The 27,294-nt window shown below is 43.3% G+C and overlaps 1 protein-coding gene across 1 annotated transcript in view; it reads right to left on the bottom strand.

The window, feature by feature from the left end:
- The window catches only part of LOC116945034 (glutaminase liver isoform, mitochondrial-like), a 63,697-nt gene extending 36,818 nt beyond the window's left edge, over positions 1-26,879 (bottom strand). Inside the window, exons 1-7 of the mRNA XM_032959108.2 lie at positions 25,316-26,879; positions 17,416-17,509; positions 16,193-16,314; positions 8,244-8,373; positions 7,691-7,770; positions 6,270-6,433; positions 2,902-2,960 (exon numbers count right to left, since the gene is read on the bottom strand). Of these exons, the coding sequence (XP_032814999.2) occupies positions 2,902-2,960; positions 6,270-6,433; positions 7,691-7,770; positions 8,244-8,373; positions 16,193-16,314; positions 17,416-17,509; positions 25,316-25,719 (1,053 nt within the window). The 5' untranslated portion in view covers positions 25,720-26,879. The remainder of the gene's footprint in view (positions 1-2,901; positions 2,961-6,269; positions 6,434-7,690; positions 7,771-8,243; positions 8,374-16,192; positions 16,315-17,415; positions 17,510-25,315) is intronic.
- Between the last annotated feature and the right edge of the window lie 415 nt (positions 26,880-27,294).

The following is a 27,294-nucleotide window of genomic DNA, read 5'->3' on the forward strand; positions in this document are numbered from 1 at the left end:
AAAAATGTTTATGATAGTGTATAAATTCAGCACACAGTACAGTTGTTGTTCCAAGGGCAGACAAGTGCCGACGTACGTGCACCAACAGTGACACAATCTTTTTTTAAAAATGTGTTGCACAGCTCCATGCTGTGCAGCGGAAGGATGGTAAGTGAGATCGATGGTGTACAAACTCTGCTAACTGGTCTGTTAAATGCACGTCAAGTACCACCATTGTTGATCTTAACCACCACCAGTTAGTCACGCACGCCTATTGGATTCTGCACTGCAGCGCAACACACACAGCGAGCAATGGGAAATAAATTAAATCGGTCAAGGGAAGTTTTCAATACATTACAATAGCCGTAATGTCAGCAATTCCACCTGGATTCCTTCTGATTCATATTGTGCTGCCGTGTTCATTGCGTCTCGTCTGCGCTGTTGCCCAGACTGCCTGTGCTGTTGCCCAGACTGCGTCAATGCTGCTGTTAAAACGCCTGACTGCACACCACGGCTCAGTGCAGGCAGGAAAAACGCTTCCCACAGCCACTGTTGATATAAGCTTTTGACTGCGATGTGAGAAAACTACTATTTCCCACACGACATTGACGTATATATTAACACCAAATTTTAGGTAGCAAATACCTTTTAAAAACTAAAGTTACAATTGATAACATTGTAACAGTGGAATATGATAATAAAATGCCTTAAAAACTGGCCATGCACACGCCTTCGGTGGGAGTGAGGGTTGCGTTAAAAATGCGATAAAAATACACTAAACGCTCAGGTAAATTCTTCACTGTCTCTTGTCCCCCCCCCACCACGATGTGTGCAGTTATTACTACTATACAGTCGCTAGATGCAACCACTATAGGCCGTAGATATTACTGCAGAGCGGCCGGGGAGATCGTGCCTGTGGGGGGAGGGGGGCAATAGCCCAGTCTGCCAAGGTGTCACCTAGGCCGGCTGGACAATCTAGGCGAGGCCGGAGGCTCTGCACAGGACTAGGCCTCACCACGCCAATCTGTCAGGTGAGTACTTTGTGCTATAGAGTCGAGAAATACTGTTAAAGAGTCAGCATGTACTACTTTAGTGATAGCAGGTACCACCACAGTCAGTATGCACTGCTGTAATCATAGCAGGTACCACCGCAGTCAGTATGCACTGCTGTAATCATAGCAGGTACCACCAGTCGGTATGCACTGCTGTAATCATAGCAGCTACCAACACAGTATGCATTGCTGCAGTGAAAGCAGGTACCACCACAGCATGCACTGCTGTAATCATAGCAGGTACCACCACAGCATGCACTACTGTAATCATAGCAGGTACCATCACAGTATGCACTGCTGTAATAATAGCAGGTACCACCGCACAGGACTAGGCCTCACCACGCCACTCTGTCAGGCGAGTACTTTGTGCTATAGAGTCGATAAATACTGCTATAGGGTCAGCATGAACTACTGTAGTGATAGCAGGTACCACCACAGTCGGTATGCACTGCTGTAATCATAGCAGGTACCACCACAGTCGGTATGCACTGCTGTAACAATAGCAGGTAACCATCACAGTATGCACTGCTGCAGTGAAAGCAGGTACCACCACAGTATGCAATGCTGTAATCATAGCAGGTACCACCATACTATGCACTACTGTAATCATAGCAGGTACCACCACAGTCAGTACGCACTGCTGTTACATTTTTAAAAGTATCTTCTTGGTTCTTTCGGTGAAGTCACGTAGAAGGGAAATAATAAAATATTAAAAATAAAACATAATAAAATAAAATTGTATTTTATTATAATAATTGAAGATGAATCCCTGCAGTCACGAACGCTTTAAATCGAAATTTTTAAGAGTAGTTTTGAAATATTTTTAAGACCCGGTCAACGCCGGGTACTTCCTGCTAGCATTATGTAAATTTGTTTCTACATCTGCAAACATTTCATCTTTGATGTGTTGCTGATGTCCAATAATGTTACCACGGCCTCTGAAAAAAGCCCATTTCAACAGGACAGATGCAAGTGGATGCATGTATCCTCAATGGCTATGGACATCGGGCAGCAGCTGTCTCAGCATCTTAAGACAGAAGAACCGATTATTTGGGTCAACGTCAAAGATGTCCATTTTACTGTGCTCTACGCCTCCCTACCCAATGGGGGCACAGTATTCTGGGTGACCAAACCATCACAGCTAAGGTCTCCCTGGCACACACGCGTGAACACGTGATCAGCAAGCTCATTAAATCACATGTCATTTGACCCATACAGCCACTGGAATGTCAATACTTACAGACGATTCTCGGTGTAACAAGCGATTTCATCTGCCTCGTGAACCAAGCAGGCACAGCATAGACAACATGGGCAGGCGCTCTCGTGGCACAGACACACGCTCTCACATGAGCCACGGGCCACGCACAGGAATCAACAAAGCGCTGTTAAGCGAGCACCTATGAAGGCCGGCACAGTACACAAGTGCAGTGCCGATGTTTACACACTGCATCAGGTACTAATTTTGAGGCTGCGTCGACCTACCGGAGGGCCTGGGACCGGCACGAATAATCGTCACTGGTGTTGGCCGTGAGCGGGAATCGAACCCGGGGTTCCTGGGTTCGAAGCGCTAAACTACCACTTCCCTACCAACGAACACACAAGCACACATACAGCCAACACCACTCCTGCAAACATTTGCGAGGGAATTAAAAAAAAACCAGCCCACGTCACGGTTTGCGGCAACAGCATGCACATCCCCAGCCACCCTCTCACCACCGCCAGATCGAGGTATCGCCGAGCAAAGCCAAGCAAGCACTGTGTGCCCCCCCGGGAACGGTTGCCTAGCAACGGCGGGTTCGGCGCGGCACTGTTGCCGAGCAACGAGCGACCGGGTTGGGCTGCTGGAAAGCACAGACACTCAAGAACTCGCCTTGATGAGGGACGTGATGACGATGGCGCCTGCATTCACCATGGGGTTGTGGGGTTTGTCTGCCAGAGGGAGGGACAAGCATCAGCCACAGTTTGCATTGAGAATTTCAGGAACTGTGCATTTCAAATGGTATCTGTGTATTTGATTTTATGAAAAATATGGACATTCATCTTTTTGTCAATACTCTAAGCTATTTTAGCCCTACAATTAAGGGTTCACGTGCCCAATTAAAAACATAATTTGAAAAGGTGACAATCATAGCAATGAATTACATCATGTGCCTCTGCCTGCATATCAATGAAGGTCAGTACTGAAAGTCATGCTTTATTGCAGTACCCACACATGGGCGCAAGCAAACAGCGACACCCACACATTCCACTCACCCCGTTTATGCAGGAATTCCCTGGTGACATAAACGTCATAGTGACTGTTGAAATCAGGTCCATTAGCGAGCACCTTTTGACATTGGCACACTACAAGAGGCGACTGCATTGCAATCACCATGCCTGGCCATCTGTCTCTTTAATAATGTTCAGTATCACACTAGGTACTTATTACATGCATAGGCTGATCCAGTCCAGGGCAGACCAAGGACAGGGTCAGATACCATGTCAATTATATTGTAAATGGCCAGGAGTAAAACTTGATTTGCCTTGATTTTAGCGCAGTGTGCTTATCAGAAATGTCAGCACTAGGAAACTATCTCTTTCATGCACATACTCTGCATAACCTGGGGTTACTGTGGCATAGCGGCTAACAAGGCACATACATGAACAGAATGTGTTCGGTTAGCATGCTGGGAACAACATACATAACCTCTGTGAGCCAGTAAAATGTCACACCTTGCATACGCAGTATCCCATTGCATGACTCAACACACGAAGGATCTCGGTGAAAGATACTAAGCTTATTGTGAACATTTATAGTTTGTTTTCATTTCATTGCTGATCATATTTTTTAGCATGGTATTTAATGGTTATGTGTGTATATGAGCTTTCGAGAAACGGGATTCTTTCTGTTCATGTGATCTACATTTTCAAGAAACGTGGCCAATTCGTCACTAGTACAGCAGCACACCGGTGGCTTGGCTCTCCAACACACCGCTGTGCTGCACTCGTGATGAAATGACATGTTCTGTTTACGTGACAACCCTTACTAATTGACTGTCGGGTGGTGGCGGGTTTTAACGACATATTTATATATTTACGCGATCTAACCCAAAAATAAACCTCTATTATGGATGATATTGGTCGCGAAAGCGTGTGTATTGTGGTTCATTTGTGGCAAGAACTTTGTGTGTATTGAGGGACAAGGCATTATAAATTACTTCACCATTATAACAAAATATTGTTGTCAAATGATAATGAATTCTTAATAATGTGTTGATAAAATACCGTACTTCCGCTCGTCGTAATAATAACGCTATAGAAAGCCACCCAGATATTTTTTTATATACTATAGGATAAATGTCATGCACAATACACGGAAATATACAAAAGGTTAAGCTTCTCGTGTACTCTACCGCTTGGGAAAAAATGATAAGATTGCTCTAGAAGTTGAATGATCACCAGTGGATTATTTTTCACCATTAAACTGAAATGGCATTGCCGCTACCAGGAAGAATTGGTCCCATTGATCATCAAATTTCACACTGTCCAATTTGTCTCCACCTAGCAGAAGTGCAACTTGTGTACTCAGCTGCTTGCGAGGCTCTTCCAGCTTTGCCACTTCAACCAACGTTATTTAATCTCCGAGCTTGCCACCACAAATTCCCTTTTCACAACAATATTCAAGTTTAAGCCAACTCATGGCTATCAACATAACACTTTCCCATCTTCTTTGGTTCTTTCGGTAAAGTCACGTAGAATGAGAATAAAATAATAAATTGATAAAATAAAATAACACAATAATATTCTCACTAAGAAAATAAAATAACACAATAATATTCTCTTAGTGAGAATAACATAATAATATTCTCTTAGTGAGAATATTTTTATTATCTTAGTGAGAATATTATTGTGTTATTTTATTTTCTTAGTGAGAATATTATTGTTATTTTATTTTATCAATTTATTATTTTATTCTCATTCTACGTGACTTTACCGAAAGAACCAAAGAAGATGAATCATTGCAGTCACGAAAGCTTGAAATCGAAACTTTCCCATCTTCTAAAAAAATAATTTTCAACGTTCTCTGGCAAGTCTGAGCATCTAATCTCAATGAATCCGAAAACGTCACTGACATAAAATGCATTCATGCTGGCAGACAGAGGATGTTAAAACTGTTATAAAAGTACGAGTTTACTACAAAAAAAGAGTTCAACGTCCTACAGATTGCCAGGTTGTTCAGAGCACTGAGTTAACACTGCTGAGATGCTTGGTTCGCTTTTATGGCATTACACTGGTGACCAATGAGTGCACAAAAAAAACATCATACTATACTTATTTGTTTCAATGAATTTGCCTTATTCCAATTAAAGCAATGAACATTCTTCGTAAAGCACATAAATGGTATCTGGGTGTGGATGAAGTAGTTTATTGGAGTGATATCAACTCCTGAAGCCATTCTTTGACAATGCTAGGAATGACACTTCCAAATGGAAACTTCTTCTTCCCTTGACATGATAGTGAGTGCATTATCGAAACATGATTTGGAGAAAAAGGCAAACAAATATAATATTAAAACCAAGTTCAACCTTCCAGCTGGCCTCAAAATAGGTGGTACGCACCAAACATGGAACATGAAAGTCACGTTAAGCACTTAATATATCGCTCTGTTTGAAATAATGTGGCATGTGGAAAAGCAGGGGTCACTGGGGTCACTGGGGCTATGGGGCAGCCAGGGCACATTGGCTGTCACAGCTGCAGCCAGGCCCACTAAAAACTTTACAAAGCTGTAATCCTCCACATGCGCAGCCAGTGGAAAGGCCCTTCCTGTTTTTATAGCAAATTCAACAAGCAGCGAGGATGTAGCAGGACAAACGGTATGTCCATGTGGCAACAAACCGAGTTGTTAACCAATAATGAATTGAGTCAAAAACCTCACCAACACCTGTATTAGGCTCATCAGGCTACAGGCTCTCTATAGGTCTGGGCAACAGTTATTAGGTTGATAAATTAATGTTAGTGCCATTTATTGACACGACTGTATATGTGTATAAACAAATACTCATAAGTAAATATGTACACAGTAGTTTTGTCCTTGATACAACAGGGGATTGAACCTACACAATTGCTATATGTGCATGGACCTTCCCCAGAACCCAGTGCAAAACACAGTCCCAAAGCGAGCCGAGGCAAGTGGAATGTGGGGCGTGTGGACATGCGAGCGGTGGGGGAGGGACATGTCCGCGCGTGTAAGCGACGTACTCTCCTCGTTGAGAGAGAGCGTGTTGAAGCGCAGGCCGCTGGGCTCCTTGCCCACATAGCGGTGCACGTGTTGCGTGCCCAGCTCGTTGACGGCCACCGAATACTTGAGCGGCTTCACACACGACTGCAGGCAGAACGGAATCTTGGTGTCACCTATCGAATGCCTGCAGAACACACGCGTGCAGGCGCAGGCGTAAACAAACGCACGCCCACACGTATACCGACACTCGCCACTGACAGTCGCCACGGCGCTTAAGGCCGAGGTGAAGCTTTGAACGCTCCCTTGCAGGTCACAAGCCTGGCCTGGGTATTATGGGTGAAATGACTGAGATCACAGCCAGATAGATTTGTGTGTGTACACACACACAAACGCAAATGCACAAACACAAACAGGCACACATAAATGCACAACAAAAAAGACAAATACAGTCTGTTTAGCATTAAAGACTGTTGAGGAAAGTACTTTTAAATTAGAAGACACAGCCAACAAATGGACTCAAAACCCCATACACAGGACACACATATACAAATGCAAATCCACACATACATACGAGTACAAATACACCTGACACGCACATACAACACCGATATTCCATCTCGGCGTGGTTACACTTGCCTATTATCATTTATATTCTCCAAAATGATGCCGATTATTTTAAGTTATGTAGAATAGAATTTTCTCTCAAACCAAGACCCGTATCTTATGACACGATTTATTATTTAGAGTGAGCTTGAGGTCATTATAATTTTGTAGGTATAAAAGACATCATTTCCCCAGGAGGATCCATGTCATATGCTAATTGTGAGCAATGTGAAATGCACAGTCACCATCTGACAATGCACACTGCAGACTCAGTACTTGTGTAACGACAGTACGGGACCTAAGTGGTCGTAAATAATCATTGAAGCTGCGGGAACGGACAGGGTCACGTCCGCCGCTGGTATGCCATCGAAGTCGGGCGGACCGGAACAGACAATAAATATACACATACCTGGACAAGAACGTCTCTGAGTGCTACATTACACTTGCATCAACAAGTCCACTAAGCATGATACCATTTCTAATGTCTCAGTCCCATCAATCTATAACGCAATGCAGAGTCAATGTGCTAACGGCAACAGTCAAGCTGCTTCTAGAAGCTGAAATAATGGAATTAAATTTCATACATTCACGTCTTTTTTCACCATGAACCAGGTTGTATATTTAGAAGATTATAACAAAACCATAAATATCAATAAGCACACTTTAATTATATTATTGGTGTGTCAAATAGTCTATTGTCATGGCAATAACATAAAATCTGAAGCAATGAGCACTATTAACTCCGTCAGAGGTGGTGCTCTGATAGCATGTCGAATGACACTCAGACATTTAGATGCTTTTTAACTGACAGGACAGGTATAGGAGCACATGCACCCACCTCTGCCCATCAACTGTGCACATGGAGACCCCCCACAGGTCAGGGCTGAACTTGGCCAGCTGAGGGATGTAGTCAGCCACCTAGTCATGGACAAGTAAAACAATCAAATACAATACAGCAGGAACTAACATTGAGATACCAATACACGGATGAGTCAATGGATGTCCACGGGTATCCAAGGGTGTCACAATGGCAAGATGTTAACTGGCTCGCCTGGTATACAGGAAGTCGTGGGCTCGATCCTGATCCTGATCCGGACTCCTGTATATTCAGAGTTTGCATGTTCTCCCCATGGCCGCGTGGATTTTTCTCCGGGTTTTGCGTTTTTTTTCCCTCCGTATTTAAAAACATGCGTTTATAGTATTTGACTACTATACATTTCCACGTGATAAGACACTTCCTTGAGCTATCATTTGTGACCAGGTCACTTCTGAAAAAGAGCTATATAGCTCAGAGGACCTTAGTTGAGTTTAGATATTTGTGTACATATAGCAAGCAATTGATTGATCGTGTCGATGATGATGATGATGCCAGACTCATGCACACTGCTCACCTTCCCCCAGGTGAGGCCCCGGGCGTTCTCGTGGATGCGGTCCATCTGCGCCGTGAAGTTCTCAAAGTCAGGGATGACGAACTTGCGTCGGAACGCCTGCGTCAGCAGCACGATGTTACTGCCCATGCACCTGCAGCAGGCATATGCAGGACAGCAGCCAGGTCAACGTCAGGGTCAATTGCCTGAAAATGTATCCTAGTGAAGGCTGGTACTGTAATCCCAAACGACAATGCACGGCGGACCTGCACGGGCTTATTTCCACAACGCATATATGATCTGGGGGCTATTATGATAAAAGAAGATGTGATACAAAAGGTGTGGCGGTTTGGCACAGCATAAATAGATTCCTGGGGAATTAAAGCAGGGCGAGAAAAAGCATTAGAAAATATTGTTTTGGTCTAGGCAATGAGGATGAACCCAGCTATATCAAATCGCATCAAGGTCTATATTTCATGTCAGCTTAAGTCACATTACACTACTTCGTCATTCACAAAAAACTAAATCACAATACCAAGTTTTTTTCTTAATGCTATTGAAAACACACTTGAGGGATTTGTGTTTAATTATTTTTGTACACATTTGGACATGTTCTTATAAAGATTTGAATTTTATAAAAACAAGACTTCCAACAGGAAAAATGTGGTTCAATAAAACCAGGTTTGATAGTCACATGTATGGTCTCAAATATATTTGCAATATCTGCTTTATGTGCGCACTGTTAAAACCAAGTGGAATGTGCCCACGAGATCAAATTGATAATGGACACACATTGCGACATACAGTACATTTGAACAGTACATTTGAACAGTACAATTTGCAATGTAAACCTAAACCTTTTACTTTTAAAATATAGTTGATTTGAAAACAAAACAAAATCAAACATGAAAACATGAAAACGTAAATTTGCTCTTACATACCTCGGCATCAGGGCACAGCTAGATGCAGTGTGAAGGGCTTTATTGCCACAACCAGGGCAGAGTTTATTTGGCCAAATCCACAATGAGTCCGAATAAAAACCAACCATTACTTTACAACTTAAAAAAATGAATAACAGATGTGGTTAAACCGAATGCACCAAACATGGCATATTTATAATTAGTTACGTAACAATTATGAAACGTGGCAATTTGAGGTGACGATTAACTGTAAGACTCATATACTTTATATTTTAATACCATTTTTACGGTCTTGTTTGGAATAGTTTTTTGGGATTTTTGGGGGGATTTTTTTACATCTTATTTCTCCAGTTTTGTTCTTTCCATTAGCCTGATGTATCAATAACGCATAATTGAAACAAATGGTAAAGTAAATTCTTGCTCAATTTATCGAAAGTATAAGAATACATTTTAATAAGTGAATCAGCATTGTTATATGCCTACTTCTAATACAAGTAGCCGGTATTACAAAGGCATTATCTTTCAGCCTCCGACTCTTTAAATTTGTATTTAACGTGCTTCATGGTTTTATTGTTCTTGACATTGACATGCTGAATTATTACTGGGTCTGGCCAATGATAAATAACCTATGGAGGCAGCCACAGACACTTTTGTCTCTGGGAAAACACCGGGCTACACCTCAGTACACGTGACAGATTGCGGCAATTGGTCACCCCGATCCAGTCTGTCGCTATACGCGATTAACGAGCATTACCGGCCATAAATAGTATCTCTAATCCAACTAAAGCCCCAGCAGGCAGAGTAATAAATTAGTTGCATGGGGGTTTTTTTAACCCTACTGGTGTCATTTAAGTCCTCTGTGTTTGCACTCTGATAATACCATAGATCATGCCTTAATTTGACAGGTAACCAATTAATGTTCCAGGAGGCAATGGTAGCTCAGTATGCGATATTCATGATATGGGGAAAATGTTATATTACCCATTTACTCAGCAATATAAAGGCTGGCCAAAACATAAAAGAGTGAAAATTATGCATTTTGTATTTTAGAAATGTAAGTTATATTATATAACAATTTACAGATGAATTTCAGATATTTTTCTGATTTTTAAATAATTTCCATTATATATACGAATGGGAAACGTATTCGTGCTAACAATAACATCAGCAGAGGCCAAGTGACACCACTTTTGTAGAAAAAAAAGGGATGTCATAAAAATGCCGCTTTAGGTTTTTGGATCAACGTGAAGAAAACATTTCAGAATGTCTGAAATTTCAAATCTAGGTCTGATTTTCCAAATTTTTTTTATTAATCTGAAAATCGGGAGAATATATTCAGACTACAAAATCATTAATGGGAGTCATTCTAGCCACTCCCATGGGTTTCTTGATTTAATCACTGTCCCACCTCTTGTTAAAGACAAATTACAGAATGCATGACAATTATGACTCCAAATTACGATTTCGTGACTGAGTAAGTTGCACATAGCAAGATTTGGCACAAATATGATGACTCATTTATATGTAATGCCTGGACACAATTGGCAGCAGTTGCTGCAAGCATCTTGGATCTATTAACTTCTAATGAAGGGCAAAAGACAAATTGTGACTTTTTTTACATATCAGAAAAGGTTATTCTAAAGCAAGGAAAACTATCATTCTGGCTGCTTGGACAATTAAATACCTGAAGTCACTCAGCAGGACAGCGAACAACTCGCGATTGGCAGGTTGTAAATTCAAATCCTGGTTGGTGATTGACTCGGAGAATCATTACCCCATTGTCGATACAATACGTAGTACTTTCTGGGGAAGTGAATAGTGGTTAGCCAATGGAGAGACCTGACCAGTGGCTCAGGGCGATAAACTACACTGCCTCAAAGCTCATTTGAACAATACAACAAGAAATCATTGCCTCCAAAAACAAAGGAATGTTAAAACAAGTGTAGTCCTTTCGAAGTTTTACGGATTGCCATTGTATCTTGCTTAAACGGCAATTTTGTTACAGGCTTTTGAATGGTTTTCCATGAGGAACGCGGTAGCCAGTGCATATGTCCTATATGAATGCTTAAGCAGGTCACGTTCAGAAAAGCCTTGAGGTGCTCACGAAAACATCTCAATGTCTCAAGACTATGCTTGTGCCAACATTAACCAATTATGATATTGCTACCAAAGAATATAATTTGGTCCATGGTTCCTAGACTACACTATTCACTGTTTGGAGAACTACCTGTCAACCGCCCAAGCTGATGAAAATTAGACCACATTGCGAAAGTGGTGACAAGTTCATACGACACGTCATTTCTTTCAGCTGCAAAGTCACACGACCTCAGTTGTGCAATGTGTGTTTAGCTTAACAATCTATAATGTGATTAACTATGTATTCCAAGAAACCACGAAGCAGCTAAGGCACATGCAACTGTGCATGGGCTGCTTATGATGTTGAGGCAGGAAACAGCTCCTTTGTAGGATAATAAAACACGGTGGTTTAGGTGGCTTCCTCAATGCAGCACCAGGTCTTCATAGACAAGGAGCATAACAAAACAGAGCCCTCTACTTACATAATGGCACCGCGGCCCCACCCATCCTGCAAGCGGTTGGAATGCAGGCCTAGTCGACCTCAGAGGCTTAATATGCATGAGGTCATAAAGCAATCAGGAGTGCCTACACTGGAGCAGTGCTGACCAGCTTGAACCAACACTAACTGATTGCTACATATATCCGTTCAGGGTATTTACACGTTCTAGAAATGTTAACCAGCTACTGAATTCACAGGCTGATTAACAGGCGTATTGTGTGATATCCAAAACACACCTCTCACTGCTTTGCGCAAACAATATTTTAAGACAACAGAAACCCAGTATGATTAACAGACAGTCTAACACCTAGCTAACTTGTTTTTATTGCTTGGGAGTTATTTACTATGTTTTTCTGCGCAACAGCACAAACACATTCATATGGACCATAAGATGACCTTAAATACCACCTGCAAGGAGGATAATTATACCACGAAGATAGAGGAGGCCACGATGGCGTGGAGGAGGCCGCGATGGCGTGGAGGAGGCCACGATGGCGGGGAGGAGGCCACAATGGCATGGAGGAGGCCGCGATGGCGGGGAGGAGGCCGTGATGGTGTGGAGGAGGCCGCGATGGCGTGGAGGATGCCGTGATACACTCACTCATCATACACTGATTCACTCACACATCATACACTCACACAACCACTGACGCATTCACTCATCATACAATGATTCACTCATCATACACTCACTCATAAAACGCTGACTCCGACATCATACACTCACAATACCACTGACTCACACATCACACACTGACTCACTTATCATATGCTGACTCACACATCATACACTCCCTACCATTGATTCACTCACATGTCATACACGGGGAGTGTCATGCTGACAGATATGGCTGAAAGTTTGTTCGGACATGTTATGTATATCGTTCATTGTTAAATTTGAATCGAAGTTCCTATGATTACTGTTGTTACATTGTATTTTATAGCTTTATTTTGGTGATTTCTAAAACATTATGGTTAAGCCATGTTCCTTGCGGAAGTGCGGAGTTGGCCTGATAACTTGAATCTAAATTGTCTTATGGTTGTTATTATTTGTCTTGCATCACACTGGGATTTTTGCACACAGCGTTGTAATACGGTTTTTTTTTCTGGAAGATTTGCTGGTTTATCCCAGGATGTTTCTGTTGCGGGTCGTCGCTTTAAGATGTTTCTCTGTTCATATTTTGTTTTGTTGCGGTTGCATCCGACTCAAGAGCCGCATGGCTCACAGGGCTGTACCTAATACATGAAACTTGAAACTTGAAACAACGTCAATGCTCTGTTTGGGGATGCAGATGAAATGCATTATCGTGCCTCTGAGAACAGTAAATAAATCATGGATGAAATGCACACTGGATCGAATGATAAATACATAAAATATGCATTCTTTTATCAAGAAAATCCTCACTGAATCTCAAATATCTCTTTAAAAACCCTGCACGGATATATTTCACTAATCCCTTTTTAAAGTAAGGTTAGGCATGTAGAAGAAATGGGATTAATCTGTAAAAACCCGTGAATACTACCATTCCCTGACCACGTCTAAACCTAGCAGGTTTGAAGATTAGACAAATGTATGTGATCCATCAACCTTTGCCTATCAAGTTCTGGATTGCAGGTGTGCGCAATCACACATGTGTAAGCCACCGAGTCTTTAAGATGGGTTCTGAACAGTCCAGTGGTTGTCCTTAAGAGAAACTGGCTCGTGTGATAGAAATGGGCAAGTTTATCGCTTTCATTGGGACACGAACAAGGATGAGCATACACAACAGTCAATCGAGCTGGGAGACAACTTAACCATATGAAAGGTAATGTACAAAGCATTTTGGAATGTCACCCCTCATTTTAATTTAAAGACACAGAAACACCTTCGTAATGCGGAAAGCGGTTTTAAAAACAGGCTTCGTTCTCTCAGTCAACATCAAGAGGAGCCTTTCAGTCATGCTGCCTCTTAACGTTTTCCAACTGAAGTGACATCGGGGATGTCACTGTACGGTGCCGGCTCGGGAGGGCCGTGGTGTGCGGTGTACCTACGTCGCGGACAGCACCGGGTGGGTTGCTGTGTGAGGCCGGCTCTAGCACAGCACGGCGTGCGGTGCACCGTCATCGCGTTACACCCCGGAGATGGGTGTAGTACCAGCCCTAGCGGGGCTTGGTGAGTGCTGGAATAGTGCAGGCACCACGCATAGCGTGTAGTGCGGGCTCCCACCAGGGGGAGCGAGAGAGTGTCAGCCCAGGGGCAGGGTTGCCCCTGGCCATGGCACTCTGGTTGACCCCGTAGACACGTGATCCGGAGTGTCCACAGAGAGGCCCCCAGGTGGGGGGGGCTAGGGGGTGATCACGTGTCCGGGGAGAGCTCTCGAGAGGGATTGAGAAGGAGCTAGAACGCTCGAGAAGGTGGGCGGGGCCTGGGCGGAGCAGCCCCGACCCAGGGGGATATAAGGTGGGTCCCTGAGAGGGACCGGGATCCCTTCATTCTACAAGCTGGAAGCTCTACGTCTACAAGCTGGAAGCTCTACGTCTACAAGCTGGACGCTCTACGTCCTACAAGCTGGAAGCTCTACGTCTACAAGCTGGAAGCTCTACGTCCTACAAGCTGGAAGCTCTACGTCCTACAAGCTGGAAGCTCTACGTCCTACAAGCTGGAAGCTCTACGTCCTACAAGCTGGAAGCTCTACGTCCTACAAGCTAGAAGCACTATGTCTACAAGCTGGAAGCTCTACGTCCAACAAGCTGGAAGCTCTACGTCCAACAAGCTGGAAGCTCTACGTCCTACAAGCTGGAAGCTCTACGTCCTACAAGCTGGAAGCTCTACGTCCTACAAGCTGGAAGCTCTACGTCCTACAAGCTGAAGCTCTACGTCCTACAACCTGGAAGCTCTACGTCTACAAGCTGGAAGCTCCACGTCTACAAGCTGGAAGCTCTACGTCCTACAAGCTGGAAGCTCTACGTCCTACAAGCTGGAAGCTCTACATCCTACAAGCTGAAGCTCTACGTCCTACAACCTGGAAGCTCCACGTCTACAAGCTGGAAGCTCCACGTCTACAAGCTGGAAGCTCTACGGCCTACGAGGCATCAACACGTGGCCGGGGACTCGAGTGAGGGTCCGACCCTTCATAGCTGTAATTCCTACGTATAGTGTAGTTAGCTGGGTGGTCACCACCTCAGGCTGTATCTGGTAAAGGGGCAGTTACCCCTTTTTATATACGTGTTACAATAAATGTGTTGCCTCTAAAGAATAACGTCAGCGACTCAGTTGGACTCACTACACAACTAAGGTTGCATTAGCTCTGTCCATCTGCAATGGGGGGTGGTGGAAGGAGGGCATGATAACTTTCACCCAGGTGAATGAATATGAACACAACTTCAATATCACAGTTATGTTATTAAAGGCTTACCATATTAATGGACAAATTTATTAAAGAGTTAACATCCATAAAAGTGTTCAATTCTTCTTCTTGTTTTGTATGGCTGATGTAGATGCAGAGCAACAACTAAAATTTTGCATTCCAGGGGCCAAGCCAGATAACCGCATCAGGAGCAGCTGAAAAGTGTTCAATTAAAATATTTATTTTTATTTTTCATTGGTTTATAAAGATCACCTTACTTTATACGTTTTCACTGGTGGTGTACAGCACCCCACCCACCATGATTTTTTTCCAATATACCATGTGTGGCAATGCACCAAATTAAATGTTACATTATTCATAGGAAAGGCAGAGTGCCTGAACACAGACTGCTCATGACACTGAGACTTGGGGTCAGATACTGTGCAGCACAGTGTAACAACACATCCATCAGTATGCAACAGCATTGGCTCTTTGGGCCAATTAAAACGAGGAGAAAAAGCTTGTGATAAAAGTACATGAACACACAGTTCACCATAATGGCTAATGAGCCACACATAATTTGGCGAGCTGCACTACTGTCTCGAATTCCATGAATCACTCATTGGCCCATTTTTATCACCTGTGATATCTGGATAATAGGTGTTAGCTAAATTAATAATTTGCCAAAATAACCAGAGGAAAGTCAATGGTGTAGTAAAAATATCCTATTTAATGCAGTAAAATGAAATGTACAAATCTATTAAAACAAGACGACTGCTTTTAATTGAGATGTTCTAAATGTTTTGAGTTTACATTATCGGGAAGCATTATGCACCACCCTTTCTCGAAGCCACACTAATAAAAATCAAAACACATTACATACTATTCTTTGGGTCTTTCGGTAAAGTCACGTAGATGGTTCAAAGAAAATAACAAAAAACTACGACGTTTCGATCGTCATCCTCCTGATGACGACCGCTTGTGTTGTGATCGAAACGTCGTAGTTTTTTGTTATTTTCTTTGAACCTATCTACGTGACTTTACCGAAGGACCCAAAGAACATTAATTCCTGCAGTCACGAAAGCTTGAAGTCAAGGCATTACATAATACAGGCCAAAGTCACCCAACGCAATGTGAGATTGCATCACTCACTTGCGGAAGAGCATTTTGTCCAGGACTACTCCGTCAGCTGCTGTCTGCACCGTCTTGCGCAGGGCATCCATCGAATCCTTTAGACGGGGGTCTGAGGTGCGCAGTCCGGTCGCTTTTAAGGCCTGATGACAAACAGGAGAACACAGAGGTGAACTCTTCATATTGGTATTGATTCTATGAAGCTAGGTGGAACACGGGCTGCATTCATCCCAAACCAAAATTTGAACTCAAAATCTTCTGATAATGAGGCAAGTGCTCCTCCAATAGCACCATTTCATTAGAAACGGAATATTTAGTTAATTTAGAAATGATACAGTTCATTCGTTATATGAGACCAATAAAGCTGGCTTAGACATCTTTCCTTATGCATACTATATGTAAATAATTACACTTTTTTTAATGCAGCAAATTTACAGTCAATAGATAATGGTGAATGATTAAAATAATTGTATAAGGCAATAATTAAATACAGAACATAATCTGCAATGCTTTCATACATACATGTTTCGTTAACAGTGCACATGCTATCAGGAGTGGTGAGGTAACGTGCATGCCTGGTTAAATTTTATTCAAAGTTATATCTTGGTACAAAACCATGCCAAGCATTAACACATTCATGCAGAGGGAGCTGGTAGGAACGTTGGGTTGCTGGGTCAATGGCCAGGGTCAACAACGGCGGCACCACGTGGTGTATTCCGCAAATATGCCCGACTGTGAGGGCGGGCACAAGCCGGCGTGAGTAGGTTAAACGTTGAGTTTTATAAGGGCACCACGGGGTGACCAGCCCCTCCCCACCCAGCCCCATCCCTCCCACCCCCCACCCAGCCCCTCCCATTTTTGGATGCACGACGGACGGACACAATAATCCCCTGTGGGCTGGTGTAACAAGGAGGTTCCTACCAGTATAATTAGTTCAATGTGTTGCATAGCATACCCCGTGTTTCAAGATATCAACCATAGACTCATGAGTACTGATGTCCCTTCAATAGGGGTCATGATATTTCCGAAATATAAATTCTGTTTATAACAAGATTTTTTGTAAAATAATAACACACTATTTTATTCATTCACATTGTTTTTTTTAAGGATATTTTTTGTAGCTTATGGGTTTTTTTACAAGCATTTTACCCAAAATCTTGATTTTATCAGCCCCCTGGGCACACTAAACCATAATGAATAAAACATGAGGTAAAAGACGTAGGCATGGGGTGGTGATCACTCACAGTTATAAATTTGACAACAGGGATCTTGTCCTGACCCTCAGCGATGGCATCAAACAGCAGGTCTTCAAGGCGGGGCAGGGGCCTCATCTTCTCTCTGCATGCACAAACCACCCACAACAACAACAACAACGGCCATTCGCACTGAGTGGCGGTGACGTCACCACGACGCTTGTGCCAGGCTATGTGCACCTTGAGGCCACGTTTAGTGTCGAACGCCCGCGGGCAGGAGGTCACGGGGCAGACCCAGGTACCACGGGTCGACTGAGATGACTGAGATGACTGGCTGGTGCACCACCTGTGCCCCCTACTGTGCCAACCTGCTGTGCTTTAGCCACCCGGCGCTCCGCTCGTTGTTGTGTCATCAGACGCACAACACACGGTAGAGGCACTCAATGCCCACATATGAAACTTCATTTGGCATAGCTAGTTTAATCTGGCTAGGTGGCACAGTAGGCAGAATGTTTGACTCGCAACCAAAAGAACGCAAGTATAAATATTAGTCCATCATGAGTATTACTTTGTAGTAATTCAACAGCAGTCATAATGCGTAGAAGGGAGTCCCCCTTGCCATGAGAATGTGTAATGTCCACAGCTGTCTCAGTACTCAGAGATGAATTCCCAATGCTTCTCTGTGCAGGAAGACACTTGAGGCCAGATTCATATTATTACGAGAGACAATGACGAATGTAATAAAAACAAAACTAACATTTTCCAATAAGAGAATAGAGCCTCTTGACTTTTTGATATTGTTTTACAGCAGCAATGACTGCTGAGGATATAACACCTTATTCCAGGCCTTGAGAGACCTCAGACCTCACATACCATTCAATAATGCAAATTAAGTTGAGGAATATTGATCACATCAATTGCCTCCCAACACGTAGACCCGTTCCAGGGCGAGGGATGGGGAAGGCAACATAGAAAGCCCTGCTTTTGCTTCAGCGTGCAATAAGCTGCAGTTCGAGCCACCATTTCATGTCTCGGATCCTCAACATTTAGGAGAGGCAATGCCTACAAAACCTCTCTACATATGCCTGTGCCTGTGATGAATCCTGGAAAAAAGAAATACTGTTATCGCAAGGCTTTGGATAGAAAAGAGTTAAGTGCGTAAATAGAGCCATCAGTGTATTGATTTTGTGTCACGTTAGTGGGATTGTCTCATCCACAGTGTTGATTTCCTGCAATTTTCCAATGAAATTGCAGGACAAATGACCATTTTGCATGTCATGGAATAAAACATTACATGTTTAAACTTGTTCAAATACAGTCTATTCTAAAAAAAGCTATCACAGTTGCTCTTATCAGTTGCTTATTTTCACATCCTCTTGTTACGTAAATGCAAAAAAATGTGTGATTATTGAGGTGGTTCCCTTCTCAGATGGCAGCCTTGAGCCAGTGGTGGAAATTGGAAATCCATATTCCCATGTCAGGGGGCACATATTGCATTCATAAAAAAAAAAATATGTAAGCGGAATGAATGTATTTGGTTGCCATATTTAAACAAAAAATACTGACTGCAGATTATATGCACGCCCCTAAAACAGCCATGAAAAGGTGATGTGCTACAAGGACACCATGTCAACTTAGCACCAATATTTCACCTGCAGTCTGCAAGCCTTGCAACGTGATCGTGATGTACCATTAGCAGATGAATTTCGATAACAGTACACAGAGGCCCGACAGAGAAATCTTTAGACAATTAAGTAATAGTATACTTAATTCATTATTTTAGTTTTACCAGGCAAGGCCCGCTGACCAATAAAGGGTTTTTTTCCAGAAGCGACCTGGGCACAAATGATAGCTCAACAAAGTGGTTTGTCTTGTGGAAATGTATAGCAGCCAAATAATCTGAACGCGTGTTTGCAAATGTGAAGGGAAAAACTGAAAAATCCACGCGGCCACGGGGAGAAAATGCAAACTCCAAATACACAGGAGTCACAGTCAAGATCAAACCCACGACCTTCTGTGTACCAGGCGAGCTAGTTAACATCTCGCCACCATGGCACCTTACAATTTTAAGGTTGACAACGTAGTTCCCAGTTGGAGATTTACTAAATGGAGCACAATCTACTTTGGGATTCAACAGCAGTTGTCGTATGGCGGTACTGGCTCGTCACGTAGGACTGACTAAAGGAGACGAGCACCAACCAATGCTTCTTTGAGCATGGAGACACGTTGACTTCTCGATGACTCATTAATCTGTTTGGTCAGCAACAGCAACCAGTAGAATTTCTTGGCAAAGCACGTGAAAAATGATCATGAAAATGCTCAGCGCTTTTTTTTTACTGCAAAAGCTATTGTATTGAAATAATTTTTCTTAAATGAAAGCCTTGCTAACGTACTGTCTAGTGAAGCACAGCATTTTAATAATCGCTAATTTATTTCCACACAGCACAGAGCAAATGTTAGATAACACTTGCGGCGCACCTCCCTAAGCAAAAGCACGTTTTACTGCAATGCTTAAATTACCCGAGTTTGTTCAGGCTTTTAATAGGGCTGTAAACACCCACGGCACGCAGAAAGTGAAAAGGTCAACAATCCAGACAAACCCAACTCCACAGTATAGATGGAAACTGCCGAATACTATTCATTCATCTGAAATTGGAATGGCACCATAAAAAAACAAACAAAATGTTACAGCTCCCAAACAGGGATATACACGACAATAGTTCGTATTAACAAAGGGTAATTTTCGGAATTGGCAATGATCGACTATTGCAAAAGATGTCACAGGATTGAATTACACCCACTTTACTGCTGTAGCCCACTGATACCCCGTGGCATTAATGGGAGCCAGCAGGACCAGATTGGTTAAACTGGCTCAGTGGTGAGTGATACTGACCACCGTGACTTGAAACATGTAGCAAATGTTCATTGAATGTGCTAACAGGTAAGACACCAAAAGCCCAGCAGTGACCTTTTACCAATTGATGCTAACCCGTTTTAACGTTAACTTATACACTTATATATTAAATAATTCCAACAACTGTATGGCACAGCCTTAAGTGATTTAAAATATATAGTTAACAGCAGCATGCAAGGTAAACAGTAGGAATGTATGAGTGGTGTTGGGATTAGAATGTCTGACTCACTCAAGGAAGGGTTCACTTTTAAATCCCAGCCTAGTGTTGACTCAGCCTTTCATCTCTTTGAGACCAATTAAACGAGCACCAGGAAGTCAACGATGGAACGTTTGGGGCAAAAGGGATTTGGAATTATCACCACTGTCTCAGAGGTAACAATGGAGGGAGGAGAGAACGACCTTACACTTGCTGGAGCAGGGAGACAGACACTTTGATGTATTCTCTCGTGTTCATTAGAGACGACACATGACCTTGGAAAGACAACATCTATAGGCTAAAAAAGCACCGCAACCAGCATTTTGGCACCGCTCACAAGGCAGGTTCCATGACACATTTCTCTTCCAAGACTATTTCCGTGCCTGGAGGTATTTTTCTGTTTGGGGAAAAAAGAGAACTGAAAATGTGGATGTAAGCATATTAAATAGTTTCAGTGATGTATATACTGTATTACTGTACATGTGTGTAAGTGCTTGTTCCAGGTTTCAGAATAGAAAGTGCAGTGTATTTCTTAAATACTTTCCCATACACACACACGCTCATTTCACGAGTCAATCTCAGTTGATGAACATTTCCATTTCAGTGCGAATTATGTAATACTACAGTACAGTACACTTATCCAATGATTAGTAGACATTGAAACACCACTATGCAAAGACTGGGTGGGAATCCTCATTATAGTCCCTTTCATTAACAGATTACGTCTAGCTAAATGAAATGTTTCTCATTGTGACGAGAATAAGCTCATTTTATACATTGTCTCCAGATGACATCAACCTGATACACATTTGTGCACTGCAATGGAGTCAAAGTTAGACATGGAGAGCTTCAGTAACAGAGAAGATTGAACATGAGCGGTGGTCGTGCAGTTTGCACAAATTTAAACGCTGCCTTAATCCAGGAAAATCGAAGGTCTGCTGGTTGGCACTCGGGCTCAGGCGAAAACATTTGTGGATCAGGTGTGGTGGTCGCAGACTCCAGGATTCGGTTTTCGACTCGTGCAATGAAGCTCGGCACCATAATAGACTTCAATATTGTTTGAGCATCATGTGCAAAATAGACAGGTCCTGAAATTTTAATATCAGGGCTCCACAACACATTCGGCCACTATATGAACCTTATGGCTGTACCCCGGGGTACCAAATAATACAAAAAGGCCGAGGCAATTAAATATTTTATTTCTGGGACACTTTTTTTCCAGGGGTGTTACTTCAATCCGCGACTGGGGTACCAAACAATCCGAAATCAGTGCTATTCCATGAAACGCAAAACATTGGCATAATAGTACATCGTGTAGAGCTCGTCGAGATGAGTCGATTGCCGCATCGCGGACCATCAACAGGCTGAAAATGACTGCATCACGGACATTATGCGAGAGCCGGGGTACTATGGTACCCCGGGGAACCGCCATAAGGTTCATTTGTGATATAGGCAACACGGTGGCATGTAGCATAGTATCGACAAGGCTCGATTATTGCAACTCACTACTCTGCAGGACGTCTAGAAAAAACACATGAGCAAGCTGTAGCTTGTACAAAATTATTTGGCACATTTCGTGACAGGTACTGCAAGATCTGACCATATGCATCAGTTGCTCACTGAGCTGCATTGGCTTTCATTTTCTGTACGAATACATTATAGAGTCGCGCTCATTACAGTGTTTTCCATAAATGAATCACAATACCTTTCTGTTCTAATCAAAAAAGGAGCATAAACCATCACGCAAACTCCGTAGATGTGGTGACCACGCGCAGAAGCGTGGTCACCACATCTACGCCTCTATATAAGGAACGAAACGGTTAGACTACACAAATCTGGCTGTCGCCTGATGAAGCTAGTTGTAATTACTGGCGAAACGTCGTACTCAAATTGTAAATGTTGTGGCTTGGCTCTCCAACACACCGGTGTGCTGTACTAGTGACGAATTGGCATGTTCTGTTTATGTGACAACCCTTTCTAGTTGGCTGTGTCGAGTAGTGGCGGGTTTTAAAGACATTTATATATTTACGCGATCTAACCCAAAACACCTCTTATGGATGATATTGGTCGAGAAAGCCAAAAATGTTGGTGGCTCAGGCAGATGTCATCAAAGACTGAGACTTCTAACCTTCTGGGCTGTGACAGGAGAATGAAATAAAGCAAATGGGTTTCTGACTCGTCTATGCAGCTTTTGAGTGGTATTACTTTGTAAGCAAATTTGCTTACACATACAAAACATCCACTCATTAAATAACTTGTCAAACAGCTAAATACAGACAATCCTAAACAAATATGCTAATCCCGGTAATCAAGACTTTTGAAAAATCAGCGACTTCGTTATTATAGTATTTAAAGAGGATAATGGTCTGAGCACGGATAAATCATAAGATTGTAAATTTTAAACTCAATCAGGGGCCTACTCAGTCAATCTGGCTGGCCTCCACCATGGGAATGTGGAAATTTCACCACTGCATCACAGCTACCAACAAGGAAGATGACTACCCTCCCAATAATGCTTGTTTGAAAAAGGAGATGCTCCTTCATTTTGAATTCATAAGGAGCATTTATTTTATGCAGGCAATGAGGCAAGTATTGGGAATGAACAACAGATTGAGCCTGAAAATGAGAGCACTCGAGAAACCAGCACACTGTACGGTCCAAATGAGTCATGGCAGAAAACAGACCAAGCTCCCTCCAACTCCAATATATGGGATCCTGCCATAAATGGTGAATGTACCTGCACAGCCCTTTGCCAACCTACTGTGGGATTTGGGCCTGCCCACACCACGGTGACTATTTCGCGTAGGGGAAGATGGGTTTGGGGGGGGGGGGAGGTTAGATGTGAGAAAATATAAGTCCAGTACAATAATGGATTTTTCTGTACTGACTTTTCTTTCCGTACTGACTTTTTGCAGTGAATTTGAATGCACATAGTCAACAGAGCATTAATTCTATGATTCATCTGCTTTGGGTGATTTTAAATTCCTTAAAGATATTTTTTGCCAATACTGTGGCCACACCTTTAGAAGAACTTATTTCTCGTCTGTATTTTTTTTGTTAATATGCATGAATAGAAACGTTTCAGTACATGAGCTGCACTTTTTGAGTGACCTATATAGCCAACACTTTAGCTCAGCTTCTTTAGAAGACGCATATACTGGCAGCAATCACGCTTGCTGGGTTTTGCAAAAATGCCTGGTGAGACAAATGTGGATGTTATTTTATGCCAGTTAGCGTAGCTCGACTTATCAGTATTGCTGGACAGTCTAACAATCTATTGACGTGCACCCGTTATGCAATAAACCGCGTGACTGGAGAGTGATTTATGTCGATCATTCGTCCAGTTGCATGTATTAAAGCAGACATTGTGCTGCATTCATCTACTCTCAATTTCAGACAAGGTCTGGCCATGCATCGCATTCAACTGGTGTGCTATTGCATTAACCTACACAAATTAATAACCCGATTTCAACAACTTTATCGTTTTGAAATGCAAATTAAGTTGGCCGCCATTTTTCATCATGAAAATTACATATTTCAATATTTGCATTTTTATATGCAGCTTAACATGGTTGTGTTTTAGGCCATGTTAGAAGAGGCACAATTATTTCAATATTTGCATTTTTATATGCAGCTTAACATGGTTGTGTTTTAGGCCATGTTAGAAGAGGCACAATTCTGCGCGTTTGCTGTTGATAATAATGGGGGTAACGATGTAAACTTGGTCAAGAAAAGTACAATGACCGATGAGGGTGGGCATTATTAACTTGTACGGCAAATATTCACTTAGTCATAACCACTGCCTCAATCCTCAACCTATGCTCCTAAAGAGCAAGTAAATATTGCTCATGACTCTACGAATTCCACGGTGGTAAGATGTTAACTAAGAGTCCTCCGGTTTTTCCCTCCACATTTAGAAACATGCTGAACATATAGCTCTCCCATGCTCACAGAACTCGAAATCGTTTGGATGTGTTTCATAGCAGCGTTTCTTCTCCACCTCCCCCCAGTGGCAATTGATCCAATACCTTTGCTCTTGCATGATGATGATATCATGCCATTAAAAGCTTCTTCACTACCACACATCCATAGTCTTAGGCATGTTTCGTGGATATCCTCCTGCTCCTCAAACAGCAAGGCTCTCCCACCAATTACCCCTGTCTTAGGCATCCTTTGCTTGATGCCTTTGTACTCTGGACAATTATAACAATGATAGGCACCTGTTTCTAAATATATACTCCAGTTGTTTCCCTCTGACAAGATATTTTAATGCTTAGTGAACACGACTTTTGTTTTGCTCATATTTATCTTGAGCCAATATTGACATTTTCTTGTTATCATTTCCTCGAAATCATTTCCCGTAGTTCATTTCCAGTAACTCTGAGATTGTTAATATTTTCCGCTTTTCACCCCTTTATTTATCCAATTGTCAGAAAACACATTTTCATGTTGTTGCTAATAGCTTTTAAAAAAAACGCCACTTCTTTCAAATTGTATTGCTGTGGTTTTGACACCTGATGACGATTGCTTGTGTTGCAGTCGAAACGTCGTGAGAATTGTATTGTTTTATATTTTTATTATTTTATCGTTTCCCTTCTACGTGACTTTACCGAAAGAACCAATAATATACCAATAGCTTTGTCAAGATCGTCTCCGGCACCCCTTCTGATGCCGTTACATTCTTTGTTGAATTTTAACGTGTCTGTTCCTGTTCATAAGATGTTTCCCGTCGCTTCCTAAGGATACCACTTAATTTACTCAAGTCTTTTGTTTGTTTGTTTTAACATGACCACAGCAACGGTGATGCCACCAGAAACCACTGGGGCCATTCCCATACTCACGCATCCATTCTCTTGGATACCATTCCTTCTCCTCCAGCTCCATCATCGCCTCCTCCTCCTCCTCCTGAAGTTGTTGCCGCTGCTGCCGCTGTGGCCGCTGTGGCCTCATCCGCTCCATCTCCATTTGCCCGTCCGAACAGGGCCCGTCTGCACCCCAGCGTCTCCGTGCCGTCGAGGGTGGCTCGACTTTTGGCCACAGGGCCCAGCAGGAGCTGGGCAGGCCCTCGGCGCTGTCCCTGCAGCAGGTGCTGGTGATACTGCTGCGACCGTCGGTGCTCACGCTGGTTAGCCAACAGATCAGGGGGCCCGGTTCGAACCCCGTGCCAGGTCTTGTTCGCTCCCACGCCCCGCCAGGCAGGGGCATTGTGACGAAAGATTGAGGAGGCTCGTGCCAGAGAATGCATGTTCCACTCGCGCAGACTGTGGCACAACTGTGTGACCCTTCCTTCACTATCAAGACACAAGTGTCACCTAGACTTGAACCCTTATGGTACAACTGATATTGGCCCTATGCGCTGTATACGATGTTTGTAAAGATTATTTCCAGTCTATTATTGGCGATGCCAATAACGGAATCGCCGTCACTACAATAGTAAGTTCTACTCCGTGCCTATATATAAACAACTTGTCACTTATACGTAGTGTACGCCTCTTCACTATTGATCAGTAATATTATATCCCCGTATTATATTACCGTTTGGCATCACCGCACTGTATATTAGTCCGTAAACTTCATACAGATCGCTGTGTGTGTCAATAGCCTTGGTCAATGTATCCTCCAGCTATGTTACTATATCGCATCGACTGAAATATGACACACTCTGCAAACAAAATCGATCGGTATCATAGGCTGTATATAGATATTGACAAGACAATACGACAATTTTGGATGTCAATTAATGTCCCACACGTTGTATACGCTCTCATTTACACACTCGGGAGTATTTAGCACATCCCCGTCTACTTACCGTGTGTTTGGTGTATTGGGCAATTAGTATGCCTGTGAATGTGTCTATGTCACAGACGTATGGTGTATTTATACCATTAGTATGTCTACGCCCTCCGTTATATAACATCTGTCTGCCCACGAGACGTCTGGTCTAGGCGATGTTGCATGCCTCTGTGGGTCTAATGTATATTCCTAGACACCCGCTAATTATCGTGCAGACAGTGCGCGTGTGTGTGTCTATTGTCCGGCTATCTCCTCTGCTATAGCCTCTTGCCTCTGTGCAATGCTTCTTACCGCCTTGCAAGACCACGCACGCACGCGTCCTCTCCGACTCGCTATGCGTGTCTCTACGCGTCTACCGTATGCAGGCCGCCAACCTTCGCTCCAGCTGCCGTCTCTTTCCTCCCTCGTGAGCCCTCTGTGTCCAACCCACGCCCGCTCCGTCCTCCCCCGTTGTCGGCGTGCTAGCGAGCGAGCGAGCGAGCGACAGAGCTCGGAGCGGACAAACAAAACGCGACCAAAAAAAACACAAACCACGCGTCCGGCTTGGAGCAGCGGCAAAGCGAGTGCGGTCGTCCACTCGATCACCTCGCCCCACCCCCTCCCAAACCACGCCCCCTAAACCACGCCCCTCCAAACCACGCCCCTCCCCAAACCACGCCCCCCCCCAAACCACTCCCCCCCCCAAACCACGTGGTACCGCGTCTGCCCAATGACAACAACAACAATAACGCCACACACCGGCGACCGCTACATCTTCCGGAAGACACGCGGGGCAACTTCCGGAAGACGAATGCTCAACGGTAGACGATCGCCCGAGGTCTGTAGTGCGGGGCGGGGCATAGAGGGGTGGGGGTGGGGTGGGGGTGGGGTGGGGGTGGGGCAGGAAAAAAACGGGCAAGCTTAATCTTCCGGAAGATTTCATTCCCAGAGGCTGGGGGGTGGGAGGGAACGCGTCGCCATCTTCCGGAAGAGCACGCGCGGCGGTGTGTGTCTGATATAAAACAAGCCCGCGTCTTCTGGAAGATGT

Source organism: Petromyzon marinus, chromosome 2 (assembly GCF_048934315.1).
Source record: "Petromyzon marinus isolate PM22_M1 ecotype Great Lakes invasive population chromosome 2, UKy_Petmar_22M1.pri1.0, whole genome shotgun sequence".
NCBI lineage: Eukaryota > Metazoa > Chordata > Hyperoartia > Petromyzontiformes > Petromyzontidae > Petromyzon > Petromyzon marinus.